The sequence below is a fragment of the Lepus europaeus genome, chromosome 13 (genome assembly GCF_033115175.1).
Source record: "Lepus europaeus isolate LE1 chromosome 13, mLepTim1.pri, whole genome shotgun sequence".
Taxonomy (NCBI): Eukaryota; Metazoa; Chordata; class Mammalia; order Lagomorpha; family Leporidae; genus Lepus; species Lepus europaeus.
Window position 1 is genome coordinate 35,211,348 of NC_084839.1, and position 19,160 is coordinate 35,230,507.

At 43.2% G+C, this 19,160-nt stretch overlaps 2 protein-coding genes across 2 annotated transcripts in view; one reads left to right on the forward strand and one right to left on the reverse strand.

Annotated features, from left to right (window-relative positions):
• The window catches only part of DHX57 (DExH-box helicase 57), a 72,320-nt gene extending 63,544 nt beyond the window's left edge, over nucleotides 1-8,776 (reverse strand). The window contains exon 1 of the mRNA XM_062209305.1: nucleotides 8,627-8,776. The gene's annotated coding sequence lies outside the window, so the exon portion shown is untranslated. The remainder of the gene's footprint in view (nucleotides 1-8,626) is intronic.
• Nucleotides 8,341-18,570, forward strand: MORN2 (MORN repeat containing 2). Its single transcript, XM_062208830.1, has 6 exons — nucleotides 8,341-8,574; nucleotides 8,893-8,977; nucleotides 13,928-13,978; nucleotides 14,379-14,485; nucleotides 15,498-15,634; nucleotides 18,351-18,570. Exons 1-6 carry the CDS (start codon nucleotides 8,341-8,343, stop codon nucleotides 18,451-18,453), a joined length of 717 nt encoding a protein of 238 aa, XP_062064814.1. The 3' UTR covers nucleotides 18,454-18,570.
• Nucleotides 18,571-19,160: the final 590 nt, after the last annotated feature.

Genomic DNA, 19,160 nt, shown 5'->3' on the forward strand with positions numbered 1-19,160 from the left:
ATTATTTTACACAGAATGGTAAGACCTCTCTGAAATCACATTAGAGCAGGCATCTAAACAAACTGAGATAATGGCCAAGAACATCTGAAGTACAAGCAATAAAGAGTGCAAAGGCTCTAAGGTTAGCATGTCCTCATCGTACTGGGCTGAATGAACAGTAGGGAGTCCGCTAGGCCTACGGTGGATTGAGGGAAGGACACGAGGTCAGAGAACATAAATCATGTCAGCTTTGAGAAGAACTTCGGACTTTATTCTTAATAGGAAGCCACTAGAGAACTTTCAGCAATGGACAGATCAACCAGACAGAAAATCAGCGAGGGAATAACAGAGTTAACCAACACTATAGACCAAATGGACCTAACAGATATCAGCTTTCCATGCTACAATTACATAACATACATTCTTCTCACCAGTGTATGGAACTTTCTCTAGGATTGACCACATGCTAGGTCATAAAGCAAGTCTCAGCAAATTCAAAAAAATCAAAATCATACCATGCATCTTCTCTGATTACAATGGAATGAAGTTGGTAATCAACAACTGAGGAATCCCCAGAACATATGCAAACACATGGAGCCTGAACAACATGCCTCTGAATGAACAGTGGATCATCGAAGAAATCAAAAGAGAAATAAGCAAATGAAGATGACAATACAACATATGAAAACTTATGGGATACAGCAAAAGCAGTGTTAAGAGGAAAGTTTATAGCAATTGGAGCCTACATCAAGAAATTGAAAAGGCACCAAATAAATGAGCTATCAATGCATCTCAAGGGCCTAGAAAAACAACAGCAAACCAAACCCAAAACTAGTAGGAGGAAAAAAATAATTAAAATTAGAGAAGAAATAAACAAAGTTGAAACCAATGAAACAATACAAAAGATCAGCAAAATGAAGAGCTGGTTTTTTGAAAAAATAAATAAAATCAACACAACATTGGCCTAACTAACCAAAACAAGGAGCAAGAAGATCCAAATTAATAAAATTAGAGATGAAAAAGGAAATGTGGGGGCCATCGCTGTGCTGTAGTGTGTTAAAGCCCTGGCCTGAAGTGCCAGCATCCCATATCCCATATGAGCACCAGTTCTAGCCCCAGCTGCTCCTCTTCTGATCCAGCTCTCTGTTATGGCCTAGGAAAGCAGTAGAAGATGGCCCAAGTCCTTGGGCCCCTGTACCCATGTGGAAGACCTGGAAGAAGCTCCTGGCTCCTGGCTTTGGATTGGCGCAGCTCCGGTTGTTGTGGCCATCTGGGGAGTGAATCAGCGGATGGAAGACCTTTCTCTCTATCTCTACCTCTCTAACTCTGTCATTTAAATAAATAAAATAAATATTTTAAAAAATAAAAGAAAAAGAAAAAGGAAATGTAACAACAAGACACCACAGAAATAAAAGAATCACCAGAAATTACTACAAAGACCTATATGCTAACAAAATAGGAAACCTAGGCCGGCGCCGCGGCTCGCTAGGCTAATCCTCCGCCTTGCGGCGCCGGCACACCGGGTTCTAGTCCCGGTCAGGGCACCGATCCTGTCCCGGTTGCCCCTCTTCCAGTCCAGCTCTCTGCTGTGGCCAGGGAGTGCAGTGGAGGATGGCCCAGGTGTTGGGCCCTGCACCCCATGGGAGACCAGGAGAAGCACCTGGCTCCTGCCATCAGATCAGCGCGGTGCGCCGGCCGCAGCGCGCTAACCGCGGCGGCCATTGGAGGGTGAACCAACAGCAAAAGGAAGACCTTTCTCTCTGTCTCTCTCTCTCACTGTCCACTCTGCCTGTCAAAAATTAAAAAAAAAAAAAAAAAAAAAAGGAAACCTAGAAGAAATGGATAGATTCCTGGGCACATATGACCTACCTAAATTGAGCCATGAAGACACAGAAAACCTAAACAGACCAATAACCAAGACAGAACTCAAATGAGTAATAAAGATCCTCCCAACAAAGAAAACCCCAGAACCGAAGGCCTCACTGCTGAATTCTACCAAACATTTAATGAACTAACTCCAATTCTTCCCAAGCTATTCAAAACAATTGAGAGGGATAAATCCTTTAAAAATCTTTCTGTGAAGTCAGTATCACTTTAATTCCTAAATTTGAAAAAGATACAACAGAGAAAGAGAACTACAGACCAATCTCCCTGATGAACATAGACATAAAAATCCTCAATAAAATACTAGCCAATCGAATCCAACAGCACATCAGAAAGATCATTCACCTGGACCAAGTGGGATTTATCCCTGGTATGCAGGGATGGTTCAACATTCACAGGTCAATGTGATACATTACATTAACAAACTGAAGAACAAAAACCATGATTATCTCAATAGATGCAAATAAAGCATTTGATAAAATACAACACCCTTTCATGATGATAACTCTAAGCAAATTGGGTATGGGAGGAACATTTCTCAACACAATCAAAGCAATTTATAACAAACTCACAGCCAGCATCCTATTGAAAGGGGAAAAGTTGGAAGCACTCCCACTGAGATCAGGAATCAGACAGGGATGCCCATTCTCACCACTGTTTTCAAGATAGTCCTGGAAGTTTTAGCCAGAACCATTATACAAGAAAAAGGAATCAAAGGGGTTGAAATTGGGAAGGGGGAAGTCAAATAATCCCTAATTGCAGATGACATAATCCCATATAGAGGGGATCCAAAAGACTGCACCTAAAACTGTTAAAACTCATAGAAGAGTTTGGAAATGTAGCAGGATATAAAAGCAACACACAAAAATAAATAGCCTTTGTATACACAGATGGCATGCCATAGCTGATCAATCCCATTCACAATAGCTACTAAAGAAAATAAATACCATGGAATAAATTTAACCAAGAATGTCAAAGATCTCTATACCACATGAATTACAAAACATTAAAGAAAGAAATAGAATAAGATACAAAACAAAATGGAAAAATCTTCTATGTTCATGGATTGGAAAAATCAATATCATCAAAACATCCATACTACTGAAAGCAATTTACAGATTCAATGCAATACCAATCAAAATACCAAAGACATTCTTCTCGGATATAGAAAAAATGATGTTGAAATTCATATGGAAACACAGGGGACTCTGAATAGCTAAAGCAATCTTATATAACAAAAACAAAGCTGGAGGCCGGCGCCATGGCTTAACAGGCTAATCCTCCGCCTTGTGGTGCCAGCACACCAGGTTCTAGTCCCGGTTTGGGCGCCGGATTCTATCCCGGTTGCCCCTCTTCCAGGCCAGCTCTCTGCTGTGGCCCAGGAAGGCAGTGGAGGATAGCCCAGGTCCTTGGGCCCTGCACCCGCATGGGAGACCGGGAGAAGCGCCTGGCTCCTGGCTTCGGATCAGCGAGATGCGCTGGCCGCAGCGGCCATTGGAGGGTGAACCAGCGGCAAAAGGGAAGACCTTTCTCTCTGTCTCTCTCTCTCACTATCCACTCTGCCTGTCAAAACAACAACAACAACAACAAAAACCACAAAGCTGGAGGCATCACAATACCCTACAAGACATTAGCATAAACAAAGAGTTCTTGTTAAAGACCCCAGAGGCACAGACAATCAAAGCCAAAATCCACAAATGAGATTACATCAAACTGAGAAGCTTTTATACTGCAAAAGAAACAATCAGCAAAGTGAAGAGGCAACTGACGGAATGGGAGAAAATATCTGCAAACTATACAATCAATAAAGGATTAATAGCCAGAATATATAGAGATCAAGAAACTCAACAACAAAACAAACAACCCAGTGAAGAAATGGGCAAAGGACTTAAACAGGCATTTTTCAAAAGAGGAAATCCAAATGGCCAACAGATACATGAAAAAATGCTCAGGATTATTAGCCATCAGAGAAATGCAAATCAAAACCTCCCCAGGCTGGCGCTGCAGCTCACTTGGCTAATCCTCTGCCTGTGGCACAGGCACCCTGGGTTCTAGTCCCGGTCAGGGTACTGGTACTAGTCCTGGTTGCTCCTCTTCCAGTCCAGCTCTCTGCTGTGGCCTGGGAGGGCAATGGAGGATGGCCCAAGGACTTTGGCCCTGCACCCACATGGGAGACCAGGAAGAAGCATCTGGTTCTTGGCTTCAGATCGGTGCAGCACCAGCCGTAGCAGCCATTGAGGGAGTGAACCAACAGAAGGAAGACCTTTCTCTGTCTCTCTCTCACTGTCTACAACTCTCTCTCTGTCTCTCTCATTGTCTAACTCTGCCTGGCAAAAACAAAACAAAACAAAACACAAACAAAAACAAAAAACCTCCTCAGTTAGAATGGCTTTCATCCAGAAATCAACAAACAACAAACGCTGGAGAGGATGGGGGAAAAAGGATACCTTAATACACTGTTGGTGCGAATGTAAATTGGTAAAGCCACTAAGACAATATGGAGATACTCAGAAATATGAATATAGACCTACCATATGACCCAGCCATCACACTCCTTGGAATCTACCCAAGAGAAATGAAAACAGCATACGAAAGAGCTATCTGTACCTCCATGTTTATTGCAGCTCAATTGACAATAACAAAGACACGGAATCACCCAAATGTCCTTCAACTGAAAACTGGACAAAGAAATTATGGGAAATGTACATGGAATACTACACAGCAGTAAAAAAAGAAATAAAGAAAGAAATCCTGTCATTTGCAACAAAATGAATAACACTGGAAAGCATCATACTTCGTGAAATAAGCCAGTCTCAAAGGGACAAATACCATATGTTCTCCCTGACCTGTGATAACTAATAAAGCACCTAAAAGGCAACCTGTAGAAATGAAATTGACACTTTGGAAGCAATGACTTTTATCAGCCCTTCTCTTGACTGTTGAGGAACAGCTTTTTATTTTGTATTTCTGTTTTTTTCCCCTTTATAGTATCTTCCTTATCTTTTTTTCTTTCATACTAATTGTTGAGCTCTTTAGTTAACACAGAGTTAACCATATGTGAATAAAGTAAAAAATAAGAGTGAGAATAAGAAAGGGAAGAGGAAGCGGGGGTGATAGTGTGGGTGGGAGGGCAGCACAGTGGAAAGAATTACCAAGATCCTAAAGTTGTAATTGTGAAATGTATGAAGTTAGTAACTGCAAAGTAGTATAGTTCTGCATACATTCCTACCAACTTACTTCTAATGGCACAGTTTAAAAACTTGCCATGGGACCTCAAATTCCCTTAAGCTGTCTGGTAAAAATAGCAGCTTAAGTGTTATGGAGATCAAATGGATAGGATTAAGTGGTAAAGTGACCATATAGTTAGGATCAAGTGTTAAAGTGATTATACAAATAGGACTAAGTGCTTGGAAATAATAATAGAGTTAAAAAGGAATGAAATTGAGAACACAACAGACCAAAGCCCACTGGATACAGCAAAAGCAGAAGAGACAGACAAAGCAATTGATGCCTACATCAAAAAAACAGAAAAGAAGTCAAATAACTTACTGCTGTATCTCAAAGAACTAGAAAAATAAGAGCAAATCAAATCCAAAAACTAGTAGAAGAGAAGAAATAATAAAACACAAAGCACAAATAAATGACATAGAGACTAAAAACAATACATAAAAAATGGATGAAATGAAGAGCTGGTGCTTCGAGATAATAAAATTGACAAACCTTTAGCAAGACTAAGAAAAAAAAGATTTTTTTTTTTTTGACAGATAGAGTTAGACAGTGAGAGGGAGAGACAGAGAGAAAGATCTTCCTTCCGTTGGTTCACTCCCCAAATGGCCACTATGGCCGGAGCTACACGGATCCAAAGCCAGGAGCCAGGTGCTTCCTCCTGGTCTCCCATGCGGGTGCAGGAGCCCAAGCACTTGGGCCATCCTCTACTGCCTTCCCAGGCCACAGCAGAGAGCTGTACTGGAAGAGGAGCAACCAGGACTAGAAGCCGGTACCCATATGGGATGCCAGCGCCGCAGGTGGAGGATTAACCAAGTGAGCCACGGCGCCGGCACTGAAAAAAAGATTTAAATAAATAAAATCAAAGAGGGAAAGGGAAATATTATGATGGATACCCCAGAAATACAAAGGACTGTTAAAGATTACTGTGAACAATTATATGGCAAAATATTTGATAGAATAAATAGCCAGGGGGCCAGCTCTGGGTCTGAGTGGGTAAAGCCACTGCCTGCAGTGCCAGCACCCCATATGGACACCGATTCTAGCACTAGCTGCTTCACTTCCAATCCAGCTCTCTACTAAGGGCTGTGAAAACAGGCAGAAGATGATCCAAGTCCTTGGGCTCCTGCACCTGCGTGGAGACTCAGAAGTTCCTGGCTCCTGGCTTTGGATCTACCCAGATCCGGCCATTGCAGTCGTTTAGAAAGTGAACCAGAGGATGGAAGACCTCTCTCTCTCTGCCTCTCTGTAACTATGCCTTTCAAATAAATAAATAAATCTTTTTTTTTTTTTTTAAATAGCCAAATTCAGCTGGCGCTGCGGCTCAAGTACTTGGGCCCTGCACCCCATGGGAGACCAGGAGAAGCACCTGGCTCCTGCCATCGGATCAGCGCGGTGCGCCGGCTGCAGCGCGCCGGCCGTGGCAGCCATTGGAGGGTGAACCAACGGCAAAAGGAAGACCTTTCTCTCTGTCTCTCTCTCTCACTGTCCACTCTGCCTGTCAAAAATAAAAAATAAAAAATAATTTAAAGAAAAATTAAAATAGCCAAATTCCTGAGCACATATTTCTTACTAAGATTGAATCACAAAGAAACAGAACACCTAAACAGATCAATAATGAGTGGCAAGATTGAATCAGTAAAGTCTCCAATCAAAGAAAAGCCCAGGATCTGATGGTTTCACTGCTGAATTCTACCAAATACTTAAAGAATCTTAGAATATTCAAAAAATAAGGGCCAGCACTGTGGCTCAGCATGTTAAAGCCCTGGCCTGAAGCGCTGGCATCCCATATGGGTGCTAGTTCTAGTCCCAGCTGCTTCTCTTCCGATCCAGCTCTCTGCTATGGCCTGGGGAAAGCAGTAGAGAAGATGGGTCCAAGTCCTTGGGCCCCTGCACCCATGTGGGAGAACAGAGAAAGCTCCTGGCTCCAGATTGCGCAGTTCCAGCAGTTGTGGCCAACTGGGGAGTGAACCATCAGATGGAAGACCTCTCTCTCTTTCTGCCTCTCTCTCTGTGTAACTCTGACTTTTAAATAAAATAAATAAATCTTTAAAAAAAGAATATTCAAAAAATAGAATAAAAATGATCTCTTCTAAACTCTCTCTATAAGCCCAACATTACCTTGATACCAAAAATAGACAAGGACACACACACACACACACACACACGCAATAGATCAGTATGCTTGAGAAGCATAGATGCAAATATCCTCAACAAAATGCCAGGAGACTGAATCCAATAGCACATTAAAAACATTATTCACCATGATCAAGTGATATTCATCCCAGGGATGCAAGAATGGCCCAACATACACAAATCAAAAAAGATGATACAGTACATCAACATAATGAAGACCCAAAATCGTAATGATCACCTCAATAGATGCAGAAAAGGCATCTGATAAAATCCAACATCCCTTCTCCAAAAAAAAAAAACAAAAACAAAAACAAAAAACACTCTGAACGTACTAATATAGAAGGATGTATTTCAATATAATAAAGGCCACATATAACAAGGCAACAGTTAACATCCTACCGAATGAGGGAAAGGCCAAGTTTATTCTAAGATCTGGCACAAGACAAGAATGACCACTTTCACTACTTGTATTCAACACAGTATGTGAACTCCCAATCAGCAACATTAAGGCAAGAGAAAGAAATAAAAGACATCTGACTTGGGAAGGAGAAAGTCAAATTGTCTACATGCATCTACAGTCAACTGATCTTTAACGAAGGTGCTAAGAGCATGTCCTGGAAAATAATCTTTTCAAAAAAGGGAGCTGGGGAAGCTAGATACCCATAAGCAGAAGAAGAAAAAAAAAATCTCTCCAACCCAGAAAATGTTACTTTTACAACTTGTTCTGAGATCCGATTTCAAAAATTTTAACGATGACTTGCTGGCCATGGTGGTATCCAATATCTCTCTCTAGACGTTCTCCAAAGAATGAGGAATTAAGTTGTACAATCCACGAGGTTAGATCTCAGTATTTATTCCAACTAGCCTGGGAAGATTCCAACTCTCCTTCAACCTGGACACGGGGATCCAAATCAGCCTCTAAGAGAATCCTTTGTTTCTCACCCAAGTTTGTCTCCCAAAAACAGTGTCACAGATCTGGTTACATACCACTCCCCTTCCAGGCAAATATCTGATGGACCGCAACATATGCAGCCCCATACAGATACCTAGACCTCGTAGTTTCCTAAAAACACACGTCGTCCTCAACCCTCTCCCCAGGTAGTCAATCAGTTCGAGATGGAGAGACGGAGACAGGAAATGGAGCCTGAGCCCCTCCGACACAAGCGCGTTCCAAGCCCGCATTCTGCTTCCTGGCCTCCCGCCTCAGAGTGGACAATCTCAAGTGCAAACCTTCACCCGGCGCAGTCCCAGAGCTTGGGATCCTGCTGGGCTAGACTCACGGACCCCCGCGGACGTGCTGGGATGCTCCTCAGATCCCCACCGCTCTCGGAGCAGGCAGGCGCCAGTCCGGTTGCACGCTGACAACCAGGACGACGCGCAGACCACGCACACGGACACACACCTGTCCTCAGAAGAGGAGGCTGTTCCTGGCTTGTAGCGTTGCTTCCTCTGGCGGCAGTCGGGAGGAGGCACCCAGGGGTCAGGAGCCCCGGCTGGGCCCCGCCACCCTCCCGGATCTTACTAGCCGCGGCTCAGCTGCCGCCCAGCTGCAACTACACAGCGCCGGCGCCTTTTGATTGGCTAAGCCTCGGCCCCCTCAGGCATTCGCTTCCGGAGGAGAGGTTGCCTGGTCGCCTAGCAACGGAGTCGCGCTCAGCGCGCTAGTAGCGCCCAAGTTCCCTTCAGGCTGGAGAGCTGGCGGCCCAGGGGGAATCGCAGAGTCAGGAAAATCTCTCAAGTCCCTCTCCGTCAAGTGAGTGTCCCTTTTCCCGACGCACTGGCGGGGAAAGGCGCCTTTAATTCGCGTTGCTCCTGAGCGGGACGCCAGGTGACTCCTACACGGTGTGACTTATTCCCCGAGCGTCTACACTAGGGGGTGGGGTAGGGACGCGGAGAGCCCCTGGTCTGCGAATCAGGAGACTTGGAATCTAGCTTTGGTTCCTGTGAATTCGTTGTTGGGACACTCTAGGCGGGTGCCAGCCTCTGTAGACTTCAGTGTACGTTCTGGTGCCAGGTGGTCTCGTCTCTAAGGTCCCCTCTAGTCCTAACACTCCGACGTTCATGGGGACCGCCGCTGTGCAAAGCGGGTTAAGCCGCTGTCAGCAGTGCCTGCATCCCACATGGGCACCAGTTGGAATCCTGGCTGCTCAACTTGCGATGCAGCTCCCTGCTAACGTACCTGGGAAAGCAGCAGAAAATGGCCCAAGGATTTGGGCCCCTGCACCCACATGAGAGACCCAGATGAATCTCCTCGCTCCTGGCTTTGGTCTGGCTCAGCTCTGGTGATTATAGCCATTTGGGGAGTGAACCAGTGGATGGAGGACCTCTCCCTCTCGCTCTCTCGCTGTAACTCTGACTTTCAAATAAATAAGCCTTAGAAAGAGAAAAGAATAGGGAACCATCTTTCTCGTAGGATTACATTTAGTGCTGTACTTAATGGACGTTTAACTTGGTTCCCACGTGTTGTTCATTCACTAGACATTCTCCTGGTAGTGCTAAATACTGAGTTGACCAGTAGAGTGAGAAAAGAGATTTGACTCATCTGCCCCTGGCTGAAGGAGACGGGATTGATAGGGGAGCCCAACACGAAAGCACTGTTTTACTAGAACCTGGAGTTCCTCAGTGGGGGACAGGCCCAGAGTACTCTCCAGGCTCCTAGAAGACCAAGGGATGAGAATTGAGAAAGACTTGGTGTCAGAGTCTGTAGCTAAATATTTACAGAGTAAGACACTAACCTAAGGGCCTTTTTTTTGACAGGCAGAGTTAGAGACAGAGAGACAGAGAGAAAAGTCTTCCTTCATTGGTTCACCCCCAAAATGGCCTCTACGGCCGGCGCGCCGTGCCAATCTGAAGCCTGGAGCCAGATGCTTCCTCCTGGTCTCCCATGCAGGTGCAGGGCCCAAGGACTTGGGCCATCCTCCACTGCCTTCCTGGGCCACAGCAGAGAGCTGAACTGGAAGAGGAACAACCAGGACAGAATCTGGTGCCCCAACCGGGACTAGAACCCGGTGTGCCGGTGCCACAGCTGGAGGATTAGCCTAGTGAGCCATGGCGCCAGCTAACCTAAGTGCTTTACGTGTTTTAGTGCACTTAACTTCATTTGTCCATCTAAGGATGAGGAACCAGAAGCATAGATAATTAAGTAATTTGCACAAGGCCAAAGAAAATAGTGGAGTCCTGATTCATAACCAGGTAGCCTGATGCCAGAGCATGAGCCCCTAACTATTGCACTGTCGTTTCCAAACCCTAGGGAAGAATGGTAGTTAACCAGGCAGAGAAGACATGGTGTTCAGAGAGGAGGGGGGTGTGTGGTGTGGTTCCTGTGGGGCACTACAGCAGAGTTGGTAATCTGGTTAGTATTATTGACCACTTAGAAGGCAGTTCTGTGCCTCTGTGCTCTGGGAACTTCAGATTTACAGACGTGTAAATAGTTTACAAGCACTCATGACAATCTCTGTGTACCTCCATGCTCCATCCCTTATCTACAACCACATCATAGTGATTATAAGAAAAAGGAATGAACAAATGTACCTAAATTTACATTTTTCTAAGACTTAATATAATTGAGGTCTCTCTCTATATGTATATTTTAAAGTTTATTCCACTACCCTGTGATAGCTGAGGCCGGGCCAAGCTAAAGCCTGGAGCTGGAACTCAATCCAGGTCTCCCATGTGAGTGGCAGACCCAATGACTTGAACAATCATCTGCTGCATCCCAGAGAACCCATTAGTAGGAAGCTGGAATCGTGAGTGGAGCTGGAATTGAACCCAGGCACTCCATGTGGGATGCAGGTGTCCCGTCCCAAGCAACATCTTTTTTTTAAGATTTATTTATTTATTTGAGAGGCAGAGTTACAGGCAGAGAGAAGGAAAAACAGAGAGAGGTCTTGCATCTGCTGGTTCTCTCCCCAAATGGCTGCAACAGATTGAGCTGGACCCATCTGAAGCCAGGGCCCAGGAGCTTCTTCCAGGTCTCTCATGTGGGTGTAGGGGCCCAAGCACTTAAGCCATCTTCCACTGTCAGTGCCACAGGCATAGGCTTAATTTACTACCACTTCAATATTGATATTATGTGAATTTTAGTTACAGCTTTTATTTTAAATATTATTCTTAATAACAATAATGTAAAAATAATAGTTATTAAATATTTTCTCAATAATAAATTAAAATGTTTTTACTAGTTGCTTTGTTTCTCATTTTGTTTTGTCTTCCTATTTTCCCCTAATTTGTTTTTCTCTCTGATATATTTTCTTACATGTATTTCATAGATAAAATGTAAGTACTGAACTCTGAATTCTGCCATGTTTGAAAATTTTTTAGTTTCCATCAATTCAGATTGATGGTTTGGCTGGAGATTGAATTATTAGTCCTATATACATACGTTTTCTTCAATGTTGAGAAAAATTAATTTCTAATGTTTTGGTCCATTAAATATCATAGGATTCTAAGATAGGTTCCTCCTAGTCTTGTGAACTTCTGTCTTCACTTGTTTTCAAGGATTTATTTATTTATTTGAAAGGCAGAGCTAGAGCGAGAGACAGACAGAAAGAGAAAGAGAAATCTTCCATCTGCTGGTTCACTTCCCAAATAGCTGCAGTGGCTGGAGGTGGACTGATCCAAAGCCAGGAGCCAGGAGCTTGCTTCTCTGGGTCCCCCACGTGGGTGCAGGGGCCCAAGCACTTGGGCCATTTTCTGCCACTTTCCCAGGTGCATTAGCAGGGAGCTGGATCAGAAGTGTAGCAACAGGGAGTCAAACCGGCTCCCATTTGGGATGCTGATGGCACAGGCACACAGCACTGTGCCTCTTTCTTCATTGGTTTCTATTCCAATCTCATATGGCTTGGGCCTCCCTGCCCTCCCCCACTTATTTTCTTCCTTTCTTCCTGCGCTCGCTCGTTCCTTCCTTCCTTAATTTATTTTTATTCCTACTGCCAAATCAGAGGTTTCTCATACCACTTTACCTCAGTGGAACAATCAGCAGATCACATGGGCTACCCAGAAAAATAAAAACTTATCACACAAAAACTTGTATATCAATATTCATAGAAGAATTATTCATAATGGCCCAAAAGTGGAAACAACTGTCCATCAGCTGATGAGTGGATAAACAACAGAGCTATTTTTGTGTGATATATATATATATTTTTTTTTTTTTGACAGGCAGAGTGGACAGTGAGAGAGAGAGAGACAGAGAGAAAGGTCTTCCTTTTGCCGTTGGTTCACCCTCCAATGGCCGCCGCGGTAGCGCGCTGCGGCTGGCGCACTGCGCTGTTCCGATGGCAGGAGCCAGGTGCTTCTCCTGGTCTCCCATGGGGTGCAGGACCCAAGGACTTGGGCCATCCTCCACTGCACTCCCTGGCCACAGCAGAGAGCTGGCCTGGAAGAGGGGCAACCGGGACAGGATTGGTGCCCCGACCGGGACTAGAACCCGGTGTGCCGGCGCCGCAAGGCGGAGGATTAGCCTAGTGAGCCGCGGCGCCGGCTGTGTGATATATTTGACAATAAAAAAGAATGAAGTACTGATACATGGATAAATCTTGAAAACTTATTGGGACTGGCACTGTGGCTTAATGAGTAAAGCTCCCCACTGGGGCGCTGACATCGCACATGGGCACCAGTTTCAGTCCTGGCTGCTCCACTTCCAATCCAACTTCCTGCTAATGTACCTGGGGAAGCAGCAGAAGATGACCCAAGTCCTTGGGGCCCTGCACTCATGTGGGCGACCTGGAAGAAACTCCAGGCTCCTGGTTTTGACCTGGCCTAACTTTGCCCATTTTAGACATTTGAGGAGTGAACCAGCAGATGGACAATCTCTCTGCAACTTTGACTTTTTTTTTTTTTTGACAGGCAGAGTTAGACAGTGAGAGAGAGAGACAGAGAGAAAGGTCTTCCTTTTCCGTTGGTTCACCCCCCAAATGGCTGCCACAGTTGGTGCCCTGCAGCCAGCGCACTGCGCCGATCCGAAGCCAGGAGCCAGGTGCAGGGCCCAAGGACCTGGACCATCCTCCACTGCCTTCCCGGGCCACAGCAGAGAGCTGGACTGGAAGAGGAGCAACTGGGACAGAATCCGGCACCCCGACCGGGACTAGAACCCTGGGGTGCCAGCGCTGCAGGTGGAGGATTAGCCAAGTGAGCCGCGGCACCAGCCCAGCAACTTTGACTTTCAAATAAATAAATTAAGAATAAAACAAAAGGAAAACATATTGACTAAAAGAAATCAGTCCAAAGGACCACATATTGTGTGGTTCCTTTTATAAGAAATGTCCAGAATAAGCAAATCCATTGAGACAGGAAGTAGATTAGTGATTCCCAGGAGCAAGAGGAGGTGAGGGCTGTGAGGGGAATGGTAAAGGGTTTCTTTTTTATGTGATTGAATTCCTGCATGAGATTATTTGATGGTTGTACAACTCTGGATGTACTTACAAAACATTGAATTGTGTTCTTTTAAAGGGTAGTCTGTGGTATATGAATTGCATGTTGTTAAAGTTTTAACAAACACATAAATAAAACTAGATCATCTGGGCAAAATTATTTATTTTCCAGGATCCTACACTAAACAATGGAAATGCCTAGTAATCATGATAGGCTTATGATCATGTGAAGTGAGTCTGTTTGTATAGCTCTTAAAGCACATTTTATTGTAGATCTTGTGACGTAAAAAAAATCTAAACTTATATGACTTTCCTTAAATCTTTCAAAACAGCTTCAGAAGTTTATAAGATAAGCTTTATATTTCCAAATGGAGACAAGTATGGTAAGCATGGATTTCAATTATTTAATCTATATAGAAAATTAAATAGTTTAAGAATAAAGAAAAGGAGATTGTCACATTTTATATAACTACTATTGGAATACTAACTCCATTAAATAAATAAAGTAACATAGAAATCCCAATAAAAGAAAAGATTTTAAATAAGAACTTCAGTGTTGTGTCTAGACAATATGCTTAGGAAACCTGTGGGATCTGTCAATCCTTGTGGCCCATGGGTCTCAGTGGTGCAAGATTTTCTAGATCCATGATCTCATCTCTGGTTTCGCTGGTTTTAGTGCTGGGGAGCCACAGGACTAATAGAGGTACAGTTGTGATTAGTCCCAGACATAAATAGTAGACAAGCACAGTATTCATTTACAATCTTTATTTTTCCCTTGTTTAGATGGTGAGTGTACAAGAACATCTTCTGGGGTCTATGAGAGAAATGGAATAGGGATTCATACCACTCCTAATGGGATTATCTACACAGGGAGCTGGAAAGATGACAAGGTATTATTGTTATTTTAATGTTGATAGTGAACATATACCCCATGGGTTAAATAATCACAATCATTCACCATTAATCAAAAACAATAGAATGAATATACAGTAAAAATAACATGATTACATTGAACGTATGTTAATATGTGAGTGATATTAAACTCATGCGGAGAGCCAATCATCATCATCTTTCTCATCTCATATTCACTGAGGAAAGCTAAATCTATTACATAATTTTCTCCTTTAATCCTTCTGCCAGCCTCATGAGGTAGGTGCCATTTAATACTCCTATTTCACAGTTGAGGGAAATTGGGCTCAGGTTTCTCTGCCAGCTAGTAGGTAACAAAACAAGAATGCGCCGGCGCCGTGGCTCAGTAGGCTAATCCTCTGGTTCTAGTCCCGGTCGGGGCACCGGATTCTGTCCCAGTTGCCCCTCTTCCAGGCCAGCTCTCTGCTGTGGCCAGGAAGTGCAGTGGAGGATGGCCCAAGTTCTTGGGCCCTGCACCCCATGGGAGACCAGGAGAAGCACCTGGCTCCTGCCATCGGAACAGCGCAGTGCGCCAGCCGCAGCGCGCCTACCGTGACGGCCATTGGAGGGTAAACCAACGGCAAAAAGGAAGACCTTTCTCTCTGTCTCCCTCTACTGTCCACTCTGCCTGTCAAAAATAAAAATTAAAAAAAAAAAAAAAAAAACACACCAAGAATGCATCTTCTGGAATCATATCTTTTACTGCTTTCTGAGCTAATTAAACTGGTTGCTTTTCAAGATTTCTGATACAAAGTGTCTTGAGGTACCCTGTTAGCATCAAGGATCCCCAGATGTCCAATGCCTGAATCAGAGACATTCGATTTAGTAGGCCTCACAGATAGATACAGTTGAAGGACAGTGATAAAAATGTCACCTTAGGTTTTATGGATATTAAGGGTGATTCAAAGTTTATCAGGTAATAACGTGTATGTTTTTGAAAGTTTCTGGAAAAAGTGTGGAGATTAGTTTCTGAGATCATTTTCTTTGTTACAGATGAATGGTTTTGGGAAACTTGAGCATTTTTCAGGAGCAGTATATGAAGGACAATTTAAGGACAATATGTTTCATGGACTGGGAACTTACATATTCCCAACTGGGGCAAAGTACACTGGAAATTTCAATGAAAATAGGTAAGCTTAAGTATATTTTGAAGTCACTGTAATTCTAAAAGATTCTAAACCGTTATGTTTTCTTATTGCATTTGGTTAATACTAAATATTCTTTTGTAATCTATTTAGTTTCTAAGAATTGTTGGACCTGGGGTGGGAGTGGGGGAAAGAAAGTGTTATAGACTACCATAAGCCTCTGAAAGAGAGTATCGTTCTTAATGATAATCATCAGACTTTTCATTTATCCTGCTTACCTTCCTGTTCCTGTCAAACTTTTCATAGCTTGGAAGTGGAAAACGTTGCAGTTATTCAGAAAATATTGACCCCAAATTACTTTCATTTGAAGGCTTACTATACCTTTTATCATTCTAAAGTAAAGCAGAATCAGTAGGAGATACATACAGAGCTAAATGAAGGAAGATTTATTTATTTATTTTTAAAGATTTGTTTATCTATTTTGAAAGTCAGAGTTACACAGAGAGAGATCTTTCAGCCATAACAGCCAGAGCTGAAGCCAGGAGCCAGGATCTCCATCCAGGTCTCCCACATGGGTGGAAGGGGCCCAGACATTGGACCATCCTCTGCTGCTTTCCCAGGCTACTAGCAGTGAGTTGGATCTGAAGAGGAGCAGCTGGGACATGAACTAGCACCCATATGGGATGACCAAAGCTCAGGCAGTAGCTTTACCCGCTACGTCATGATGCCAACCCAGGAAGATTGATTAAAGCAATTGGCTCACACAAGTATGGCAGCTGAGAAGTCCTACTCTAGGTCATCCGTGGGCTGGTGACCCCGAGATGCCAATAGTGTGGCTCAGCCTGAAGCTGTGGTCCTCAGAACCCGAAAGCCAGTGGTATAAGTCTCAGTTGGAGGCCCAAGGCCTGACTGCCAGCAACACAATGTCCAAGGCAAGGTGCAAGTGTGTCCCAGCTCTGCGAAAGAGAGAAACTAGTTCAATTTCTGTATTTATTCTTTCCATACCCTCAGCCAATTGATGGTACCCACCCACAATGAGGGTCCCTCTTTCTCACTCAGTCCACCCAGATTCACATGCTAATCACTTTTAGAAATACCCTCAGGGACACACCCAAAATAATACTTTTGCAGGTTTCTAGATAGTCTTTAAGCAAGTCAACATCTAAAACTAATTATCATAATATACTTTTTAAAAAGAATTATTTATTTATTTATTTAATCTGAGGGAGAGAGAGAGACAGACAGACAAAGATGTCTTCCATTTACTGGTTCACTCCTGAAATGGCCACAAAGGCAGGAGCTGGGCCAGGCTGACAGCCAGGAGCCAGGAGCTTCATTCAGGTCTCCCACATGAGTGGCAGGGGCCCAAGCATTTGGACTTTCTTCCACTACTTTCCCAGATACATTAGTGGGGTGCTGGATTGGAAGTGGAGCAACTGGGACTTGAAACTAGCACTCTCATGGGATGCTGGCATTGCTGATGGTGGCTTAACCTGCTGGGCCACAATGCTGGCCCCTACAATATACTTTCTGAAAAACAGCCGTAGGGTTTTTTATTTCATTTTGGCCTGATGTGTGTGTACATTTTTTACTAGGTTAATTTTTAAAAAAGATTTATTTATTTATTTGAAAGAGTTACAGAGAAGGAGAGGCAAAGCTAGAGAGAGAGAAAGAGAAACAGACAGACAGACAGACATCTTCCATCCCCTGGTTCACTACCCTAAATGGCTGCCACAGCCAGGACTGGGCCAGGCTGAAGCCAGGAGCAGAAGCTTCATGCGGGTCTCCCACATGGATGCAGGGGTCCAAGGACTTCGGCCATCTTCTGCTACTTTCCCAGGCACATTATCTGGGAGCTAGATTGGAAGTAGAGCAGCTGGGACTCAAACCAGCACCCATATGGGATGTGGATACTGCAGTTGATGGCTTTACCTGCAGTGCCACAGAGCCAACCCCTAGTAGGCTAATTCTTAAAATACAAGCGAAATTAGTTAATTTTTAACTTACAGAAATGTATCCACTGTTGTTCTTTCTGAGCATAGACTTGTAGGAAAAAATGAAAGTGAAGTGATATATGAGCACAGCTTTACAAGCTGAGTCTTCACACTGAATATCATGCCATGCATCTAGAGGTTCACATGCATTTATAAATACCCCTTCCTTCTTTCTATAAGTTTTTCAGATTCACCATTGTTGTTAAATGGTCTGATGTGAGTACATATTGAAGAGGGCAGATAATGTTCACCTATTTTGAATCCAAGTTGCTGACAATGTCACATAAGCTTTTCCCACTGATGTTAATAAAGGGAGAGAAAGATCTAACTTATAGGATGAAGTTCTGTATGTTTGTATGAAATGCTTGTCTTACTACTTTGAAGAGTCCAACAAAACACCAGCACAGAGTACAGCACCTAAAAGATAATTAATAGCCAAAAAAATATTTGTTGAATAAATGAATGCACTAATTAAGCTAGATAACCAACATAAACTTTCATTTTTTAGCTGACTGTTTTGGTTTTATGTAAACTTAGCCTATGTGATCATAAGTTTTAAGACACCAAGACTTGTATAATGACAATATTTGGAATAGTATGATTTTTGAAGGATATGAAAAAGATACTAATTGTTATTAAGTCAAAACTTGAAAAGTGAAAAAGTAGAATGCTTGGCACATGGTATATAATTTGCTAGACAATCTTATATCTGGACTGCACATTCTTTGTCTTGGTTAGTAAGCAGACTTATTTTTTTCCTGTCTCAGGGTGGAAGGTGAAGGGGAATATACGGATACCCAAGGACTGGAATGGAGCGGTAACTTTCACTTCACAGCCGCTCCAGGCCTGAGGCTGAAACTCCACCTGTAGATATTCTGCATAAAATAGTTTAAGTGTGATAATTGCAACTTGTAGTCATAAGGAAAGGAATTAAATCTGTGATATATAATCACTTCATACACCATCTCTATGAGTTTGCCAATAAAACCATCACTAATTCATCTCTTTCTGAACTTGTTTTCATTATCTTATAGTTTAAAATAAACCATACGATTCAATTCCAAGTTTGCTCACTTGAATAAATACAGAACTGCCCACATCTTGTCAAAGTTAATTTCCAATCCCGTGCCTGAGTTTTATCATTTTTTTCCTCGGGTGTGCTGGCATGTTTATTTGGGAAGAAAAAAATTTTCTCTGATTTGCTGTTTGTAAGTATGCATATATTTTTCCCTGCTGCACTTTTGTTGTTAATCTAAGATTTAACCTAAGATCTGCTCACTTAACAAAATGTAAGTATACATTTTTAAAAGATTTATTTATTTATTTGAGAGGTAGAGTTACAGAGAGAGAGGGAGAGACAGAGAGAGATCTGTCTACTGGCTCACCCCCCAAATGACTTCTATGGTCAGGGTTGAGCCAAGGTGAAGCTAGGATCCAGGAGCTTTATCTGGGTCTCCCACATGGGTGCAAGGGCCCAAGTACTTGGGCAGTCTTGTGCAGCTTTCCCAGTCACATTAGTAAGGAGCTGGATTGGAAGTGGAGCAGCCAGGACTTGAACTGGCATACATGTGGGATTC